We start from the raw sequence: 19,974 nt of genomic DNA, 5'->3' as shown, positions 1-19,974 counted from the left end.
AGTAAAAAGGGAAACACTGTTGTGATACAAAGAGGAACGGGAGAAATCAACCCACATTACATGGGCAATGTCTTTCACATCTTTAGTACAGAACATTTGTAAGATTCTTAAAAGACACTGGTATCTTTTTTAATATTGGATTTATATCCCGCCCTCTGCTCCGAAGAGTCTCAGAGCGGCTTACAATATTCTTTACCTTCCTTCCCCACAACAGGCACCCTGTGAGGTGGGTGGGGCTGGAGAGGGCTCTCACAGCAGCTGTCCTTTCAAGGACAAGCTCTGCCAGAGCTATGGCTGACCCAAGGCCATGCTAGAAGTGCAAGTGGAGGAGTGGGGAATCAAACCCGGTTCCCCAAGAAAAGAGTCTGCACATTTAACCACTACACCAAACTGGCTCTCCAGTTGAAGACATTCCGGGTTGACAACAACCTCTTCTAATTGGGTTTAAACACACGAGGAACCTGCAAGATTCTTGGGTCCGATCAGATTTTGCAAAGCGGGAAAGGGAAATTGACACTACCTGGAAATTTTAAATGTGGAGCTTGCTTAGCAGGTCAGTTCTGCCTTCAAATCCAGGAATTTGTTCATCCGCAGACAGGGAAGATCATATTAAAACACACTTCCTGCACAACTAAGAGTCGTGTATGCCATCATTTGCCCATGTACAAGTGTCTATGTCGGAAGTACAATGCGAATGGTGAAGACACGTGTACTCAAACATTGCTTGAGATTGAGGCACCAAGTTATTGAAGCTCCTCTCGTGGAGCATTTTTCCAAATTTGAACATGATCCTGAATCGTTGAGATTTTTTGTCTGGGAGAAATTACAAGGATTTGAATTTAATTCAACTGATGCAGACAAGCTGCTTGCACAGAAGATGAGATGGATTTTCTATCTGAAAACACTACAACCCTTGGGGCTGAACAATGAATGGGACCTTCCATGTTTTCTGTAATGATTTCTGTAATATTTTTGTGGACTGTCTATGATTTGAATCCCCTTTAATAGGTTGCTGTAATTGTAAATGGTTGCACCTGTCTGAGCATATCAAACACTTACCTGGGTGAGAGGTAAGTGATCTCAATTGCTGGAGTGCGATAAGATTTATATTTGAGTGTGAAGAGTAAAGGAAAATATTGGTAAGTGAATACATCTGCTGGGGTGATTGTATTTTAAAACGTATGAGTGTCATCCTATATCAATGGTTTATCGTATGATTGTTTTGTAGGCAAAAGAACAGTAGCTTGGATAAAGCAGCAATGTGAAACAGGAGTACAGACCAGTTATGCCTGCAAGCTGATGTTGGTACTTTGAACGGTTGTTGAAGTATCTTCTGCATATTTTGAACAAACCCGGATTTATCCATTTTTTGCCATTAGTAAAGAAATTGGACTTACAAATCTTCTGGTGAAGTATTCTTTATCAGAATTGCAAGAAAGAGCATTTGAGTAGAGGCATATAGTGCACTGAGCTGTTGCCTTTTTCCCTGGTCCCGTGTGACTTTTTTCTGTTGCAAAGGCATTCGGTTGAGGACAGTGTTGATACAGCAAGCAGTCTGGCACTCTCATACCCTCCATTCTCCATAAACCCCAGGAGGCCTGTGAAACTTAACACCTTTTCACCATCTTGGAACAGTATCTACTCCAGTAGATGCACAGCATATTTTATTGTTTAATTTTTAGTTATTTATTGTATATTTCTTCCGTTGTAAGATGCCCGGAGTCCTGCTTGGAGGAGAGGGTAGCCTAAAAAATCTAAATAAATAAAGAGGGAACAGTTTTTGATGCCATGGTTCTGTTAACAGTGCCATGCTTTGCTTATGCATGATTCTGAATTGTGCAGCATCATGTCTTGAAAGTAGCAATTTTTTCTTGAAGTATTATTTCTTTGAAGAAGCAGTGATTTTCCTGTTAAGTCTTTGATTTTTGGTTAAATTGTGCAGATGATTAACTTCAACGAACCCAGTCTTACACTACGATTCTAAGTGTGTTGTGACTGAACATGTCACCAAGAACAGCATGCAGAATCGGATAGTTTTCACAGGGAAATCTGGTCTTCCCTCTCTAAGTAATCTGAGTGTAGTTTATGAAGGTAATGTATGCAATATGATCATGGGTCTGCTTTTCCACTTGCAGCTATCCAGCTGCGGGATGCTCTTGAAATCACTTGTAGGGTTGGTAGAGCACCTCCAGACAATAGCCTGCTGACATAAGATTATGGCTGACTGGTAAATGTGTTCTTTTTTGAATCTTCAGACTACGGAGAATTTATAAATTAGAGGAAGCCAGAGATATATTCTCGCGTACATTTGGCTTCTGTGTTCAGTCAGTGATGCACCTCCCTGCCACAGCAAATGTTGTCATGATTAGACAGTACAAGTTGGGTGTCCGTGTGCTGAAAACAGCAGCAAGAAGATTTGGAAATACCACCCTTCAAAGTCTCTTCTCCAGGATCCCATACGCTCTCAAAGGTTTGAGCAGGCTACTCTCCACCTACTGACCCACATTTCTGTCTCCAGAATGTCTCAGTGACATGCTCAATCCTCAATTTGTTGCCTTTTCCTTCCTAGTTAATTTAGAAAATTATTTTCTGCATGCGATAGGAAATTCCCCAAATATGTAAAAACTGCTATCTTTTCTGTGGGTGGCCTGACTTCCCTGCTATTGAGATCATGGGGAAACCTGACATTTTTATTATGAGGCGTGATATCTCATTGTACTGTTTAATTTACAAGGTACAAAGGCACATAGAGGTATATTAATATCCTATTGTTGTCCTTAAAAGCCATCCATATTTCATCTAAGTAGGTTTTCTTTTTTATACAAGCACTAATAACTATCTTTCATGTACTTTTATCACCTGTGTTTCAAACAGCGTTTATCCAAAAGTGGGGAAAGCTTTTCATTAACATTCATGCTAGGCATCAGCCTCATTTTGGCCATCTCTCCTGACCTTTGCAGGATTAAAGAGTCAAAATGGGTGAAAATTGGTACTCTTTTTATGAATAAAATGGCATTTCCATAATTTTTTTTTTATTTTTTTTTTTATTTATTTAAGATTTATATCCCGCCCTTCCCACAAGTGGCTCAGGGCGGCTTCCAATAGTAGATCCATCAAAATTACACATATAAAGGGATCCATATTTAAAACAGATAAAACAGATAAAACAGATAAAACCCTAGTTATTAATACACATAAATATTTCAGCTATATATAAAAGGAATCCAGCAAGTTACAGTAAAATTCTCAAGCTAAGTAAAGGCTAGCCGGAAGAGGGTCGTCTTACAGGCCCTGCGGAACTGAACAAGGTCCCGCAGGGCCCTCACCTCTTCCGGCAGCTGATTCCACCATGTAGGGGCCATAACAGAGAAAGCCCTTTCTCTGGTGGACTTCAACCGGGCTTCCTTCGGCCCAGGGATAGTAAGGAGATTTTGTGTTCCCGACCTCAGTACTCTCTGGGGAACGTGCGGGGAAAGACGGTCCTTCAGGTAGACAGGTCCCAAGCCATATAGGGCTTTAAAGGTGATAACCAGCACCTTGTACCGGACTCGGTATATTACTGGAAGCCAGTGCAGGGTCCGAAGACCCGGCTGAATGTGTTCCCGCTTTGGGAGACCTAATAACAGCCGGGCCGCGGCATTCTGCACCAGCTGCAATTTCCGAGTTCGGGACAGGGGCAGCCCCATGTAGAGGGCATTACAGTAGTCTAACCTCGAGGTGACCGTGGCGTGGATCACTGTTGCTAGGTCGTCGCGCTCCAAAAAGGGGGCCAACTGCCTTGCCTGCCTAAGATGAAAAAACGCGGACTTGGCAGCGGCTGCTATCTGAGCCTCCATCTTTAGGGAAGGCTCCAACAGCACCCCCAAGCTCCTGACCCTGTCCGCCGCTATCAGCGGCGCACCGTCAAAGGCTGGTAGGGGGATTCCCCCTTCCGGACCACGGCGACCCAAGCAAAGGACCTCTGTCTTCGCAGGATTAAGCTTCAGCCCGCTCAGTCTGAGCCATTCAGCCACGGCATATAGTGCCCGGTCTAGATTTTCCGGGACGCAGGTCGGCTGGCCATCCATCAATAGATAGAGCTGGGTGTCATCAGCATACTGATGACACCCTAGCCCGTACCTTCGGGCAATCTGGGCAAGAGGTCGCATATAGATGTTAAATAACATCGGGGAGAGAACCGCCCCTTGAGGCACACCGCAGTCAAGTGTGCACCTCCGGGACAGCTCCCCCCCAACTGCGACCCTTTGTCCCCGACCTTCAAGGAAAGAGGAAAGCCACTGTAAAGCCAACCCCTGAATCCCTGCGTCGGCGAGGCGACCCTTCAGTAGCCGGTGGTCGACCGTGTCGAACGCCGCCGACAGGTCCAACAGCATCGGCACCGCCGAGCCGCCCCGATCCAGATGCCGTTGAAGGTCATCCATTAGGGCGACCAGCACCGTCTCCGTCCCATGTCCCGGGCAAAAGCCGGACTGAAATGGGTCAAGGATGGAAGCATCCTCCAGGAATGTTTTAGAACATAAGAACATAAGAGAAGCCGTGTTGGATCAGGCCAATGGCCCATCCAGTCCAACACTCTGTATCACACAATGGCCATATATATATATACACACACACACACACACACATACACACACACACACATATACACATATATATATACACACACTGTGGCTAATAGCCACTGATGGACCTCTGCTCCATATTTTTATCTAACCCCCTCTTGAAGCTGGCTATGCTTGTAGTCACCACCACCTCCTGTGGCAGTGAATTCCACATGTTAATCACCCTTTGGGTGAAGAAGAACCTCCTTTTATCCGTTCTAACCCGACTGCTCAACAATTTCATTGAATGCCCACGAGTTCTTGTATTGTGAGAAAGGGAGAAAAGTACTGCTTTCTCTATCTTCTCCATCCCATGCATAATCTTGTAAACCTCTATCATGTCACCCCGCAGTCGACGTTTCTCCAAGCTAAAGAGCCCCAAGCGTTTTAACCTTTCTTCATAGGGAAAGTGTTCCAAACCTGTAATCATTCTAGTTGCCCTTTTCTGCACTTTTTCTAATGCTATATCCTTTTTGAGGTGCGGTGACCAGAATTGCACACAGTATTCCAAATGAGACCGCACCATCGATTTATACAGGGGCATTATGATACTGGCTGATTTGTTTTCAATACCCTTTTTAATAATTCCCAACATGGCGTTGGCCTTTTTTATTGCAATCGCACACTGCCTTGACATTTTCAGTGAGTTATCTACCACGACCCCAAGATCTCTCTCTTGGTCAGTCTCTGCCAGTTCACACCCCATCAACTTGTATTTGTAGCTGGGATTCTTGGCCCCAATGTGCATTACTTTGCACTTAGCCACATTGAACCTCATCTGCCACGTTGACGCCCACTCACCCAGCCTCAATAGATCCCTTTGGAGTTCCTCACAATCCTCTGTTTCTTACCACCCTGAACAATTTAGTGTCATCCACAAACTTGGCCACTTCACTGCTTACTCTCAACTCCAAATCATTTATGTACAAGTTAAAGAGCATGGGACCCAGTACTGAGCCCTGCGGCACCCCACTGCTTACCGTCCTCCACTGCAAAGACTGCCCATTTATACTCACTCTCTGCTTCCTATTAATTAGCCAGTTTTTGATCCACAAGAGGACCTGTTCTTTTACTCCATGACTCTCGAGCTTACTAAGGAGCCTTTGATGAGGAACTTTATCAAAAGTTTTCTGGAAGTCAAGGTAAACAATATCTATCAGGTCTCCTTTGTCCACATGTTTGTTCACCCCCTCAAAGAAATGTAACAGTTTAGTGAGGCAAGATCTTCCCTTAGAGAACCCATGCTGAGTCTTCCTCAATAACTCGTGTTCATCAATGGGCCTACTCATTCTGTCGATAATGGTTTCTACCAACTTTCCCGATATTGAAGTCAGACTGACTGGCCTGTAGTTTCCCAGATCTCCTCTGGAACCCTTTTTAAAGATGGGGGTGACATTTGCTACCTTCCAGTCCTCAAGAATGGAGGCAGATTTCTATGAAAGATTACATATTTTTGTCAGGAGATCCACAAGTTCAACTAAGTTCTTTCAGAACTCTTGGATGTATGCCATCCGGACCTGGTGACTTATTAGTTTTTAATTTGTCCATCAGTTGTAGGACCTCCTCTCTTGTCACCTCAATCTGGCTCAGGTCTTTCAACACCCCTTCCAATAGAAGTGGTCCTGGAGCAGGCAAACACTTCTCATCTTCCACAGTGAAGACTGAGGCAAAAAATTCATTTAGCTTCTCAGCCATTTCCCTATCCTCCTTCAGTAATCCTTTGACCCCTTGGTCATCCAAGGGCCCCACTGCCTCCCTGGCTGGTTTCCTGCTTCTAATATATATTTTTAAGTATAGAGGTCTAGACTTAAGACATTTTGGAAATGTGTGCTTTGACCTTCTCCCCAAATCAAAACTAGTCATCCATTTTATAGCAGAGTGTGCAGATGTGTAGCTGCAGTGTGCTGTTATGTACAGAGATGTGGATTAGGTTACTAATCCAAGGTTGATGTTAAAGAGAAATGCATCAAGACATCTCTGACCTCCCTGAAAGCTTGTACTGAGAAACACTACTTAAACAAAGCAGGTTTTTCCAAATCAGGTTAATTGTGATGGGGCAAGTAGGGGAATAGTCATCCCCTACCAGAGTGTTAAAGACAATGGCGCAGTGTTAAAGCTGCAGTACTGCAGTCCTAAGCTCTGCTTACGACCTGAGTTCGATCCACAGTGGAAGCTGGGTTTTCAGGTAGTCAGCTCAAGGTTGACTCAGCCTTCCATCCTTCCGAGGTCGGTAAAATGAGTACCCAGCTTGCTGGGGGGAAAGTGTAGATGACCGGGGAAGGCAATGGCAAACCACCCCGTAGAAAGTCTGCTGTGAAAACGTAAAAGCAATGTCACCCCAGAGTCGGAAACGACTGGTGCTTGCACAGGGACCAGTGTAAACCTATCTGCAACACTGCCTAGACCAGGGATGTCAAACTCATTTGTTATGAGGGCTGGATCTGATATAAATGAGACTTTGTTGGGCCAGGCCATGTGTATACCTATTTAAATTTAGGTAGCAGAGATATAAATTTATAAACACAACTTAAAAATATTTCAAGCCTAAAACATTAGCACTCATTGGTCTTAAAAGGTGCTTTCTTTGTATTTCTCCCATGGGATCCAGGGAACGGGGCAAAGGAAGCTGTGGCTCTTTGCTTCCTTCCCCAGAGGACTGGGGGGGGGGGAGAGGAGCCTCAGTCAATAGAAAAAAGAGAGTTGGCTCAGTAGCTCTGCTGTCCGATTGAGAGAGCCTGGAAAAATAAGCTCTGCCTTCCAGCTTTCCTTCCCAAGGGAGGAAGCTCAGCCAGTGGAGAAAATAGAGGTTTTCCTCTGTAGCTCCTATGCGATTGAGCAAGCCTGGCAAAGCAAGCTGTTGTGCAGAAGGAAGCAAAAGACAGGGAGAAGGAAACAGATAACAACCAGTTGCTCATTGGCCTGATAGGAACCCTCCAGAGGCCTGATTTGGCCCTCAGGCTGCATGTTTGACATCCGTGGGCTAGAGGGTATTCATACCACTTGTGGTTTTGCCTGTGGGGGCAGAAAGGATCTTTTATCTTTCCATGAGTTTTCTGTCTTTTCCACTGGTACTGCATCAGCACAATCTGAGAACCACTGAAATAGAGATACTGACATTAGAAAACTGCTGGTGGAATTGTGGGTATCTTAATAGTAACCAAATGCAATAATTGTATCCCTTCTCCATGTGGCAGTAAACCTCCCAGCAGAATTATGCTTCCTCTCATAATGCTGAACAACCCTGTGGAATTGTGATTTGGCTAGAAGGCTAGTCCCAGATGTTTCATATTAGAACCCCCAGGCTTTCTCTTCCAAAGTCCTGTTCTGCTGAGTTTGGACTGTATTTCATTTCAGATTTAAAAGGTCAATTCTCCCTGTGGTTCTGGTGCTTGTTGACAAAATGTTTGGATGGTGAGAATGGTACAGTAGATTAGTGCGATAGCTTGGTTGAACTGCAGGTCCCAAGTGGATCCATCCAGACAGAGGCTTGGCAGAGCTCAAATTTATCAGCCAAAGGAGAGCCCAGCAGTCTAGCTAGTCTTCATGTAGCAGCCAACCAGTTGCTCTAGAGGGCAACAACAGAGCACAGAGGCAAAGTCATTCCCATGATGCTGCCTCCCTGCACTAGTATTCAGAGGCTTCCTGCTCCAAGCTCATGGCCATCGCTAAATTCACAGGTTACAAATTCCACATTGAGTAAAGAAATTTCCTTTTGTCTCTCCTGAGTCTGTTATCAGTTTCATCATAGTTTTTTTTTCTTCAATGTCATTCCTAGTAAATCCCCAATGTGGAGTTTGCCTTTTTCACTGGGGTTGCACACTGAGCTGACATTTTTGTTTTGTTGTCTACTGCAATCCTAAAATCTTTCTCAGTCTCAGCCAGTTCAAACCACATCAGCATATATTTCAAGTTAGGATTTTTGTGTGAATGTGTATTACCTTACACTTACTAAGATTGAACTTCATTTCCCAGATTGTTGCCCACTTCCCCAATTTTTAATTGTTTATTTACAGAATTTATAACCTGCCTTTCTGCCCTATATACCACACATGCACATTGTACTCCTTCAATATCAATGGTACTTGGAGGAGGTAAATAGAGAAAAGCTCCTTCCCAGGGTATCCCTCTAAGCTAGAAATGGCAGATCACCCGAGTTGCCTGCAATATCCCAATAGTCTCTGGGCCACCTTATCCCCTCACTTTCAGTTAGAGGTTGGCACTAAGATATCTTGGTCCTGGTGGCTTCCTGAGGATGGTAACCCTTAAAGTTGCCAACTTACAGGTGGGGCTGGAGAATTACAGCTGTTCTCTAGATGACAGTAATCAGTTCCTGTCATGATCGTATGCCAAGTGTGGCCTAGAGGGCAGGGAGAAGCCTGCCTAGTAGTTGCTAGTGCCTACATCTCCCAGAAGCTCTTCTGTCCCTCTGAGTGGGTAGCGGAGTTTTGAAGGGAAAACTAGCCCAAGGGGGTGGAACCTGGGAGGAAAGAATAAAGGGCCCAGCTACAGAGGAAGGTTTGTTCTCTCTGGGAAAGGCTGCAGGAGAGAAGGCAGCAGGGGGAATCCTCATTCAAGGAGGGTGAGTGAGACTATTGAGGTTAGAAGAAGGAAATGTCTGGTAGATGTGTCAGGGCTTTTATTTCTTTGTACCAACCTTTACTGTTTTTCTATATTCACTGTGCATTATATGTTTTTACTACCTACTTGTTCTAGAACACTTAAACTTCCGGTTGTTAAACTGCCTGGATTCTCACATCTCTTCAGTCACAGTTGAAAGGTACTTGCTAATAGGGAAGATACAGTGGTTGGGTGGGTGCTCTGGGCTCTCCCATACAGACCTTTACCAAAGTGGTGGCAGCCAAAAGAATACCCTTCCTATTCCCCTGTTGTATGACAGTTCCCCAGGAGAAAATGGCTGCTTTGGAGGGTGGACTCTACAAAATCATACAGGATGTACTACAAGGAATGACAGGATTGCCCATGGGAAATAATGGGAGCTAGGAATGCCAGTTGACTTGCAGGGGCTCCATCAAAGTACATTACAGCAGTAAAAATATTGCAAAGAAAATGTGTAATGGAGTTTTCCCTAGTATCCAGTAGGTACCTTCCCATCCTTAATTTAGACCCATTACTGCAAGTCCTATCCTTGACTGCCAACAGGAACAGCTCCCTGCCCTCCTTTAAGTAAAAGCCTTTCTAGAAAGCAATCATGTCTCCCTCAACCTCCTCTTCTCCAGACTGAACATTCCCAGGTCCCTCAACCTTTCCACATAGGGCTTGGTCTCCTGGCCCCTGATCATCCTGTTCATCCACTCAATTCTGTTCACATCATTTCTGAAGTGAGGTCTCCAGAAATACATACAATACTCCAGGTGTGGCCTGACCACTACAGCGGGACTGGGACATCTTCCAATTTCAATGTTATGTCTCTGTTGATACACCTAAAGATTGCATTAGCCTTTTTTGTTGCTGCTTCACACTGGCTGCACATATTTAACTTATGGTCCACCTGTACCCCAAGGCCTTGTTACCCAGAAATGTATCCCCAATCCAGTACATATGTTCCACATTTTTGTTACCCAGATGTAAAACTTGGGACTTATCCTTGTTGAACGACATCTTGTTCACATCCTCCCACTTTTCTAACATGTTCAGATCTTGCTGAATTCTATATCTTTTGGTGTGCTTGCTGCTCCTCCCAAGCTGGTGTCTATCTACTGGTGTGTTCACTGCCCCTCCCAATTTGGTGTCATCTGCCCCTCCATGCCCTCATCCAGATCGCTTATTAAAACACTGAAAAGTACCAGGCCCAGAACCAAGCCCTATGGCACGCCACTGGGCACCTCCCTCCATTCAGGGAGGTGACAACTACTCTTTGAGTGTGGTTCTCCAACCTGTTCCTTATCCACCTAACTATCCTAGAGTTCAGTCCATAGTCCTCTAGTTTACCCATCAGAACATCATGGGGAACCCTGTCAAAAACTTTACTAAAATCCAGGTAAACAACATCAACAGCATTTCCTTGATCCAGACAGTTCACCACTCAATCAAGGAAAAAAATGAGGCTGGTCTGGCAGGACCTGATGAGGACAAATCTGTGCTGACTTTCCCAGGTTATAAATCTTGCCCTTCTCCCCCTTCTAGTTCTAATGTCCAGTTTGATGCCTTCCTGACCTCCATGTTCCCATTACATGTCACACCCTGCCTGAGTTCCTTGAATACTTTTGCTCACTCCGTTGACCGCTGACCCAGAGAACCGCCCCTCAGACTGTGAAAAATACCATCCCATACTCTAGCTCAGATGTTCCCAACCTTTCTAAGCACACAGCACCTTTGTATTTCTGACACAGTATGGTGAGTAAGGACTGTCATTCCACCCTGGGGCCTCTCATTCCAGTCCCAGAATACTCCTGCTACCCACAGGGAATGTCATACCACTCTGGAGGCTATCAATCCTGCCCCAAAACACTTCTGCTGCCCACAAGGACAGTCATCCCACTCTGAGCTGTCATTCCAGTCATTTCTGCTGCCTGCATGGATTATCATCCCATTCTGAGCACTGTAATTCCATCCCACTCTCAGAACACTTCTGGGACCCCCAGGGACTGTCATTCCAATCCCAGAACACACTTGCTACCCCCTGGGGCTGTCCTTCCATGCTTGGGCCTGTTATTCCAGCCCCAGAACATACCTGCTACCCTTAGGGACTGTCATTCCACTCTGGAGAATGTCATTCCAGTCTCAAAACACTGCTGCTACTCCCGGGGACTATCATTCCAGTCCCAGAACACCCCTGATACCTGCAGGGACTGTCATTCCATTCTGGGGTCTGCCATTCCAATCCCAGAGTAGTCTTTGCCCGGAGAGTTTAATGAAAACTCCATTCTACATTTTCTTTGCAATATTTTTAATGTTGTAATGTATTTCAATGGTATGTATTTACCTCAAAAACTGAGTTTTGCAAATCAAAACACAAGATTTACTTGAGTTCTGCAAGGGAGAAAGGCAGCTAATGAATGTTCTAAATAAATATGCATTAAAGTGTTCTTTCTATTCCCACATTACTATCTTTTTATTCTACCTATCTTCAAAGGAACTCAAGATGGTGTCTTTTTCCACGCCACCATCCCATTTAGGATAAGATGCAACATAGCTTAGGCTGTGAAGCAGTCACTGGCCATTAGTTGGTCACTTAGTCTGATTTTTATGGCCAACAGAGATTTGAACCCTTGTTTTTTCTGATCTAAACCCAATATTTATTCTTCACTGAAAGTGTGGGTCCATTAGGAACAAAATCATATGTTCAATGAGTAAGTCTTGACAGCCTAGTGAACCAGTAGCCTTTGAATTCTCTTCTTCTGCCACGGATTTACAGAATGACTCAGGTGCACAGTCAGATCTCCACATCTATTAAAGCTTCCATAATGAGCCTTCTAGGAAGCTATGCTTGTCAATTCCAGGAACTAATCTGCACTGAGATGTACGCTGGCTACTATGGGAGGAAGAAATAATCTGTATGCTTCCTGGATCTGATTTTCTAATATACATTAACACACTGCTTTTGCTCCCTTTTTTTCTTCTGAGTAGAGCAGGCAATGATGAATACTAAATTGGTTATTCAAATGTTGATACTTGGAGCACACCCACTTAACAATTAGAACTAATCACCTGTTGCCCTTAAAGTGAAACAGTGAAATTCAGACTCACTAATACTGAGATCAAGTAGCAGTCTTGTCTGGAGGATGCTCAAGACATGTGGTACATGTCTAAAATAACTTACCATTTGCTTACCACTAATTGTATCCCAGACTCTGCAGAGTGAGGCATCCAATCACATTCTACCTAATTTCTGCCCCTCTTCCAGGTATCCCTGTTTGCATATGCTTGATACAAAGGAAGTACAATTTATGCGATGTTTGTTGAAATGACAAGCACTATGCATGTACCCCATTCCCTCATCTGAAGAAGTATGCATGCATACGAAAGCTTACATTCTGAATAAAACTTTGGTCTTAAGGGTACTACTTGACTCCTACTTTGTTCTACTGCTTCAGACCAACATGGCCGCCCACCTGGATCTAAGTACTATGCATCTTAGCGATTTGTCCTCTGTTGTAACATAGATAATACCCCACACAGTGTTTTAAAGGGAAATAAACTCTTGATAAATAGCTCGTTACCTGAAAAACACAATCAGTAGTACTTCTAAAGCTCCTAAACACACTTCTATGTTTATACTTTTCCTGAGACCCAAAGCAGCTTTTCACATCATTTCCTTCTCCTCCACTTAATCCTCACAACCTTGTGAAGATATGTTAGGCTGAGAGATTGTGACAGGCCCTTGCGGGTTTCCACAGCTGGTGTGAAATTTAAATCCAGCGGTCCCAGGTAAAGGTAGTCCCCTGCGCAAGAACCAGCCATTTCCGACTCTGGAGTGATGTTGCTTTCATAAAGTTTTCACAGCAGATTTTTTACAGGGTGGTTTGCCATTGCCTTCCCCAGTCATCTACACTTTTCCCCTAAAAAGCTGGGTACTCATTTTACCGACTTTGGAATGATGGAAGGCTGAGTCAACCATGAGCTGGCTACCTGAACCCAGCTTCCACTGGGATTGAACTCAGGTCACAAGCAAAGCTTAGGACTGCAGTACCACTCTGCGCCACGGAGCTCTTCCCAGGTCCTAGTCCTACACTTTAAAAACTACAACTCACCACCCTTCAACCATAAGACATCTTTGAGTACAGAATTGGAAAACATAAATGAATATTAAAATTACCTGTTAAAATTCTACCCATCATCTCTGGCAGGACTCTGAATGTTCAAGGATATACACTACTTTATATATTCTGTTATGAGAATAGAATATTTGACTACCAAAAAACTTCTGACTGATGTGGAAGATTGTAAAACAATCGTTTAAAAAAGTTTCACCACACAGAAGCACATGCATTCACTTTTAAGATACTCTGAAAGATATAAGGGACACTAATGTGGCTGAACACTATCGTGTGCAGCCACATTACTGCAGTAAAGAGAAGTTATATGGCTCTTACACATTAAATACTCTACAGAGCGTGCACACTTCTCTGTTTGAGGAAGGAGCAATTGCCACTCAGGTGCTCACCACAAACAGCTACTACTTTGCACAGGCAAATATGCAAGCAACAAGTCACTCCCATGATCTTTTATCAGTAAGTATGCACCTATAATGCTGAAAGTTATGCTTATATATATATATTTTTTTAGACTGAAAGAGAATTCTTACAACAGGGAAAGCAAACTGAACTTCTGAGCTCCCAAGGAGAAACTAATGATACAGACAAATCATTTTTCACATGGGAGAAGTGATCACAACTTGGCCTCTCAAAAAGCTTACATGCTAAAAATCCTAATGTCCACTGTCTTTGCAATCTGTCAAAAAAGATTATTTGAGTCACAGAAGAATTATGCAGCATTTATGGTGTCAGTAAGTTACAGTGGCGTAAGGAGGGGGGGGGGCGGGGGGAGCGCGCCGCCCCGGGTCTGGGGGTCCCCGCATTGGCAATGGGGGCCCCCAAACAATGGCCGTGACGCCGTGTTTGCTGCGCTGCGAGGGGGGGGGAGAAAAAGAATGGAGGCGCGGCGCCCGACAGCGACGGGGAGCGCGCGCGCACATCGGGGCTCCTCGTGCCCTTCCCCCTCCCCTTTTTTCCCCCCCCCTCTCCGTCTCACGCAAAGGCGGCGGCGCGTCGCTTTTTCTCCTCCCTCGCCTCGCCTCAGAAGGTGCGCGTGCCAGAGGAGCTAACGCTTGAATCTCTCTTTTCACTCCCTGCACTCAATAACCTCATGAGAACCCGAACACACGACACGAGCAAAGGGCGGGGGCGGTTTCACGGTCACCACAATCAGATCAGAGTCCCGTTAGGGCTGTGTGTCCTAGCCGATTGTGAAGCGAGAGACTTCCTCCATCTGATCTGAAGCATGCTTTCTCGGATGCAAGTCTCGTTGTGGGGCTTACCTCCTAGGAAGCTGTGCATAGGTTTCGCATTTGGTAGGAGAGAGCAGAGAAAGGCGATGATTCTGCCGGACCCGAGCAAATAACTCAAGCCAGAGCCCTGGGCAGGCAAGCAGCTTCTTTCTTAACCTGCACCAGAAAGGCGGGCAGGGGGCTTCCTCTTTGGAAAGTACCCCCCCCGCCCCAGCGCCCAGTTCTCTGAGTCACCCCGCCAGCCGGCCGGACCCCACACACCATGCCGAGAGACCCACGAAACGCAATCCTAAACCTCCGTGCACACCGTGGGATCTTCTCCCGGGCAAACAAGCTAGGAGACAGTTAGCAGTATTAATTACTCTTTACTTATGTAGCAGGCAATAATCATTCACTTCATTACATAGTTACATATGTGTCTACATAGACTCTGTAAAAACCAGTAAGTGTCACAGATGTTTAAACCCGAACATTACTAGATTCACTTCTAGCAAGGGAGGGGAATCTTGGGAACACCTAAGAGAGATCTGGGCTGAGCTTTGGTTACAGGTATTAAAACCTGGGTGTGGGCAGTGATGTGAACCTAAGGTATTCTGTGGCTCTTTAGTCAGACCAGTGGAGTGGATTCAGGAACAGTTCAGGATGTTGAAATTGTATTATATATCTTTTTCTTTCTTTGTTTAAATAGTTTTGTAAGCCACTTTGAGCCCTAGGGGGAAGAAAATCAGGCTTGGAATGCTTAATTACTACTATTCCTAAATGAATTTAATGATTACATTCTGGTTTATATTTTATTCTTCAATATGCAGCGGATTGTAATCTTGTTTAAATTTTTATCTTGCTCTGTGTGTGTGTGAAAAGGAAGATAACCCTGAATGTAAGAGGACCCCCTTGAAAAGTTATACAAAAAAAATTATTAATAGACATAGCTGTAGCTTATATACAAACATAAGATTTTTTCTTTTCTTTCTTTTTTATAGTATACCTGAGGAAGAAACTAGTATTGCATTTGAATAAATACTGTCATATAGATGTTTCATACTATTTTACTCTGAAAATAATCTCATGTGAATATATTAATCCAGAGGGTGCTTCCACCCATAACAAACATCACTGATATCATGTTAATGTATTGAAGTGTCAGTTCTGTTAATAAAGGAAGGAAGGGTGCTATTCTAGCCCATGTATGTTTTATATTTGCATTACAGATATGGGAAATGCAAAAACAACATCACTGCTATTATTACCATGTATGAAAATAGCTTTAAAAGTGTTTTGCAGTTCTTGCTTTGCAATGTAATATTAATCCCCACATTGACTAGAATGTGTAGTTAAAAACAGACCTCTTCTCCTCCTTGATCTGCATAAACTCTTGGTAGAATGGATCCTAGTAATCCAGGACTCTGATTCCAATAGCAGCAGCCACCCAGATTCCCCTGGGGATGTTACAGGCAGAGCAAGATGGAAACAGCTATTCCTAGTTGTTTTAAGGATAAGGGTGAAATCACAGGAGCAGAAGCAATTTTAAGTGAGTACATTGTGAAAATTGGGTCAAAAAATGCACTATAACACAAATTATAACTCTATTTACTACTGCCCTGTGCAAAGCAGAAAAGGGGAGGGAGCTTGCTGTCAGTCACCCCAGCGAGGTCCTTCCAGAGTACAGCATGCCCTGCTCATCTCCATTTTAAGAAAAAATGACAAATTGCAGGAAGTGTGAGGGAGTCCCCCTGACGTTTGTTTCTTCAGTGTCATACAAGAGACTGTGAATCCTCCATACTTTGGGACCTGCAATCTTTGGTGTACCTAACTGTGTTTAATGCAGGCTTAGTACATATATATGTATGTGCTGTCAATTGATTTATGGTGTCCCCAGAGGGGGGGATATCAAGGCAAATGAGAAGCAGAAGTGGATTTGCCATGGCTTTCCTCTGCTGCGCCTTTCCTAGTGGTCTCCCATCCAAGTACCAACGCTGCTTAGCTTCCAAGCAGCCTCGTAGCCAACCAGGGACCCACGGGGCCTGCCCCCCTGACAGGGTTTTTTGGGGGGGTCCTCACCCCATGCAGGAGGCAGGAGAGGCACCCAGGAGCAGCCACTGCCCCTCCCATGCCATTTATAGGGCCCACAAATCAGCTGATTGGTGGACTCACCAGCCTCCTGCATGATTTGAAAGGCCCCTCTTTAGATGGCCCCCTCCCTCCTGGCCCCTAGCTACAGAGCTTCCAAGACTTGGCAAGATTGGGCTATGCCATGGACTTATGGTGACCCCAGCAAGAGGCTTTTGAAGCAAGTGAAAAGCAGAGGAGGTTTGCCATTGCCTTCCTCTGCAGCCTTCCTTGGTGGTCTCCCATCCAAATACCAGCCCTGCTTACCTTCTGTGATCCAACAAGATCAGGCTATATACCATACCATCTTTCCTCCTTTCATAGGGACACCTGATGGTTCACCTCAGTTCCTGTTTGCTGGTTGGAAACAGGAACCTGTATGTGCTTTTTTTAGAGTGCAGATTTGAACCTGAGTCTCTGAGATCTCGCTCTGACATCCTAACCGCTACACCACACTGGCTTTTTGCACAAGTGTTGCATGGGACTGGCCCAGGCAACTGCACAGACATTGTTGGTGCCTTCCCCGCTGGTAGGCATGCTGCTTCAGCCATCTTGGTAGGCACAACCAGACACCCATCTCCCGCTGATGCTCTCTGACAAGCTGCTAAACACCCCACAGAGAAAGAAACACTTCTCATTTACAACTATGCAAATTTGTTTCTTTTCTGATATGCAAATGAGGGAAGTCACATCACTTCCTGTTTCCAGCAGGGCTCCCTCGCAAGTGGTGGCCATCTTGCGGAAGTGACATCACTGGAAGTGACATCATATCCTGTTTCTGGAGGCGTGCACACACACACATAGGGGGGCCCACATAAATCTTGGGCCCCGGGCCCCCAAAGCCCTAGCTACGCCACTGGTAAGTTATACAGCTGCAGAAGGTCCTTATTGCAGAGATGCCCAGAAGATGTAATCTGAGACCAAGTTTTCAGCAGTATTAACATAAAGGAACTGAGCACCATACTGAAACACACACCCCATCTCCATCTCATTATGCCACATGTCAAAGGGAAACACAGAAAGGTGCCCATTATCCCAAGTGTCTAGGGACCTTTTTCTTCTTATCTATCCTTGGCTGAAGATCAGAAGTGCTCTCAATTATCCATTCATTAATAGAGTGACACACTACTATCTTAACAAGACATCAGAAATATTAGTAAGTCTTTACTTGCATTTACTCAAGTACTATCTACTAAAGATGCAACCCTCACAAACCGGGACACACTGAAGACTTAAACATGCTAAACAGGATGAGACTATTAAAAATGGATGCAAGGAAGTCACAGATATTTACCTCATGCAGGAGCTTAGGCAGCAGTTTACGCTTGAATAGGAAGTGCCATCATCTACCATTGACCAGCATAATACTCAATGAAAGAGGTAAGAAAAGAAAGATGAAGCAACTGCCAGAGCCTAGAGAGTGAGGAAGCACCTAACAGACAGCTGCTTCATACACCCCACAGAATCCTCACATTACCAATGTGAGAACAAACAAATGTATAATATGCCCTATCCAGCTCCATTCACACAGTTAAGAGCTAAAACCATTTTAGCACCTGATTCATACGAAGACACATATTAAAACAATGCAAGGTCAAAAACTGTAAGGTAAGTCTCTTAAAACGAAAGGCATAACAAATTCCAAAGAAACTGATTAGTCCTTTTAGCACCAAGGACATTCATCCTTTCCCAGTTCCATTATGTAATGAGAAAACTTTTTCATAATATTCTATCATTTCACTTGTTAGTTTTCTTTGCATACTGTGGTCACCAGAAGCCCTTTCCACAAAAAAAATACACAATACAAATAATTATACTCTATATGGAGCAATTATTATACTCTGAAAAGATCAGAGCACTTTAAATATTCAGATGTTCCTAAATATCCTAGTGACTTGGAAGACAACACAACAGCCTAATATGTTATCCTGAACAGTGCTATGATTGTCATGATTTTCCAGAAAGGTGTGGGGGGGGATTCCACAGCAACTCTTCATTAATATTTGACAGATAAACTATCACTTAATAAGCTAGCCTCCTCCATTCTGCCCCTCGCCTCCTTGCATAGGTTTGTGCCAGTCACCAACATGAAAGGAAGAAACACCATTCATTCTGACAGTTTAAAAGGATCTGTTATATAAAAATTGAAATGTCAACAATCATTTCCCTTGGACAGAGAGAATAATACTCCCCAAAAAGTCTTCATTTAGCCTCAGGTATTGACAACCCTAGATTATAACTCTCCCCAAATTATCACAAGATCATAGCTAGTGGGGATGGGAGAGGCAGGGGGTCAGAAACACAATCCAGCCAGCAGAACAAACACACTTCTCACGCATGGCAGGTCAGCCATGCCAAAAGGGCTTTTAAAATAGCGAGCTATGGGTGCACTCTAGCTTCGCTCCTACTACCAAAAGATTCGTCCCTCCAATCAATTCCTCACTTGAAAGCACCCCATCCTCCGCACAGCAAGCTCCGGAGGGAGCTTATTTAATTTCCCACGACCCTGACAGATCCTTGGAGGAGGCGGAAACCAGCTTCTGAAACTTGCCCTAGGAACTGAGTTTCGAGGAAAGCGACGGATTTATCGTACGTCCCAAAGTGTGTGTGGGGGGGGGGGGGAGACAACAAATACCAGTTAATCCAGACGAGCAGCCACCTCCCCCTTTCATTCGAATCCTCCCTCCCCCGCCCTTGGCGTACCGTCCTGGCGGCCTCTGCCCAGGTCCTGCCCTTCTTCCTGCGGCCCTTTTCCCTCATGGCGGCCGGGTAGTGCGAGAGCGGAGCAGAGCAAAGCGGGGGGGGGGGGAAACCAAGCGAAACCACGGGGCAAAGAGTCGCGCCCGAAACCAGCCCGGGATCACTCAAGACGGTGGGAAGGGCCGCTGCTTTAAATCCTGAGGCTCACGACACCCGCCGCTCCCCCCGCCGCCATGTTGGGAATCCTACAGCGGTCACGTGACACCTCCTTCCCTCTTCCTCGCCCTGCCTGCCAACTGACCGTGTGGCCCCGCCCACCGACTAAGACGGGGAAGCGAGGGGGAGGAGCGAAAAGGGAAGAGCCACACGGCCAAAAGACTCCGCCCTCGATGAAGGACGAAGATGAGAGCGACGCGCAAGCGTATCTGCTGCAAGAGGCGTAACCTTACCAGTTCTTGGCTGCAAGTTTATAAAACGAGCTGCCGCCTGCTACGCATGTGCAGCGTGTCAACGCCCCAGTTTCCCCACCCATGCCACTCCACGCTGTCAGTTGCTACCTGTGTGCGCTGATAGAGGGTGGTTTCTTAATTTTCGAATCTC

General features: G+C 44.9%; 1 protein-coding gene across 1 annotated transcript in view; it reads right to left on the bottom strand.

Annotated features, from left to right (window-relative positions):
• The window catches only part of ASXL2 (ASXL transcriptional regulator 2), a 120,303-nt gene extending 100,643 nt beyond the window's left edge, over positions 1-19,660 (bottom strand). The window contains exon 1 of the mRNA XM_060250819.1: positions 19,378-19,660. Within this exon, the coding sequence (XP_060106802.1) occupies positions 19,378-19,434 (57 nt within the window). The 5' untranslated portion in view covers positions 19,435-19,660. The remainder of the gene's footprint in view (positions 1-19,377) is intronic.
• Positions 19,661-19,974: the final 314 nt, after the last annotated feature.

Source organism: Heteronotia binoei, chromosome 1 (assembly GCF_032191835.1).
Source record: "Heteronotia binoei isolate CCM8104 ecotype False Entrance Well chromosome 1, APGP_CSIRO_Hbin_v1, whole genome shotgun sequence".
Classification (NCBI taxonomy): domain Eukaryota; kingdom Metazoa; phylum Chordata; class Lepidosauria; order Squamata; family Gekkonidae; genus Heteronotia; species Heteronotia binoei.
This window is presented reverse-complemented; position numbering and strand designations above follow the sequence as displayed.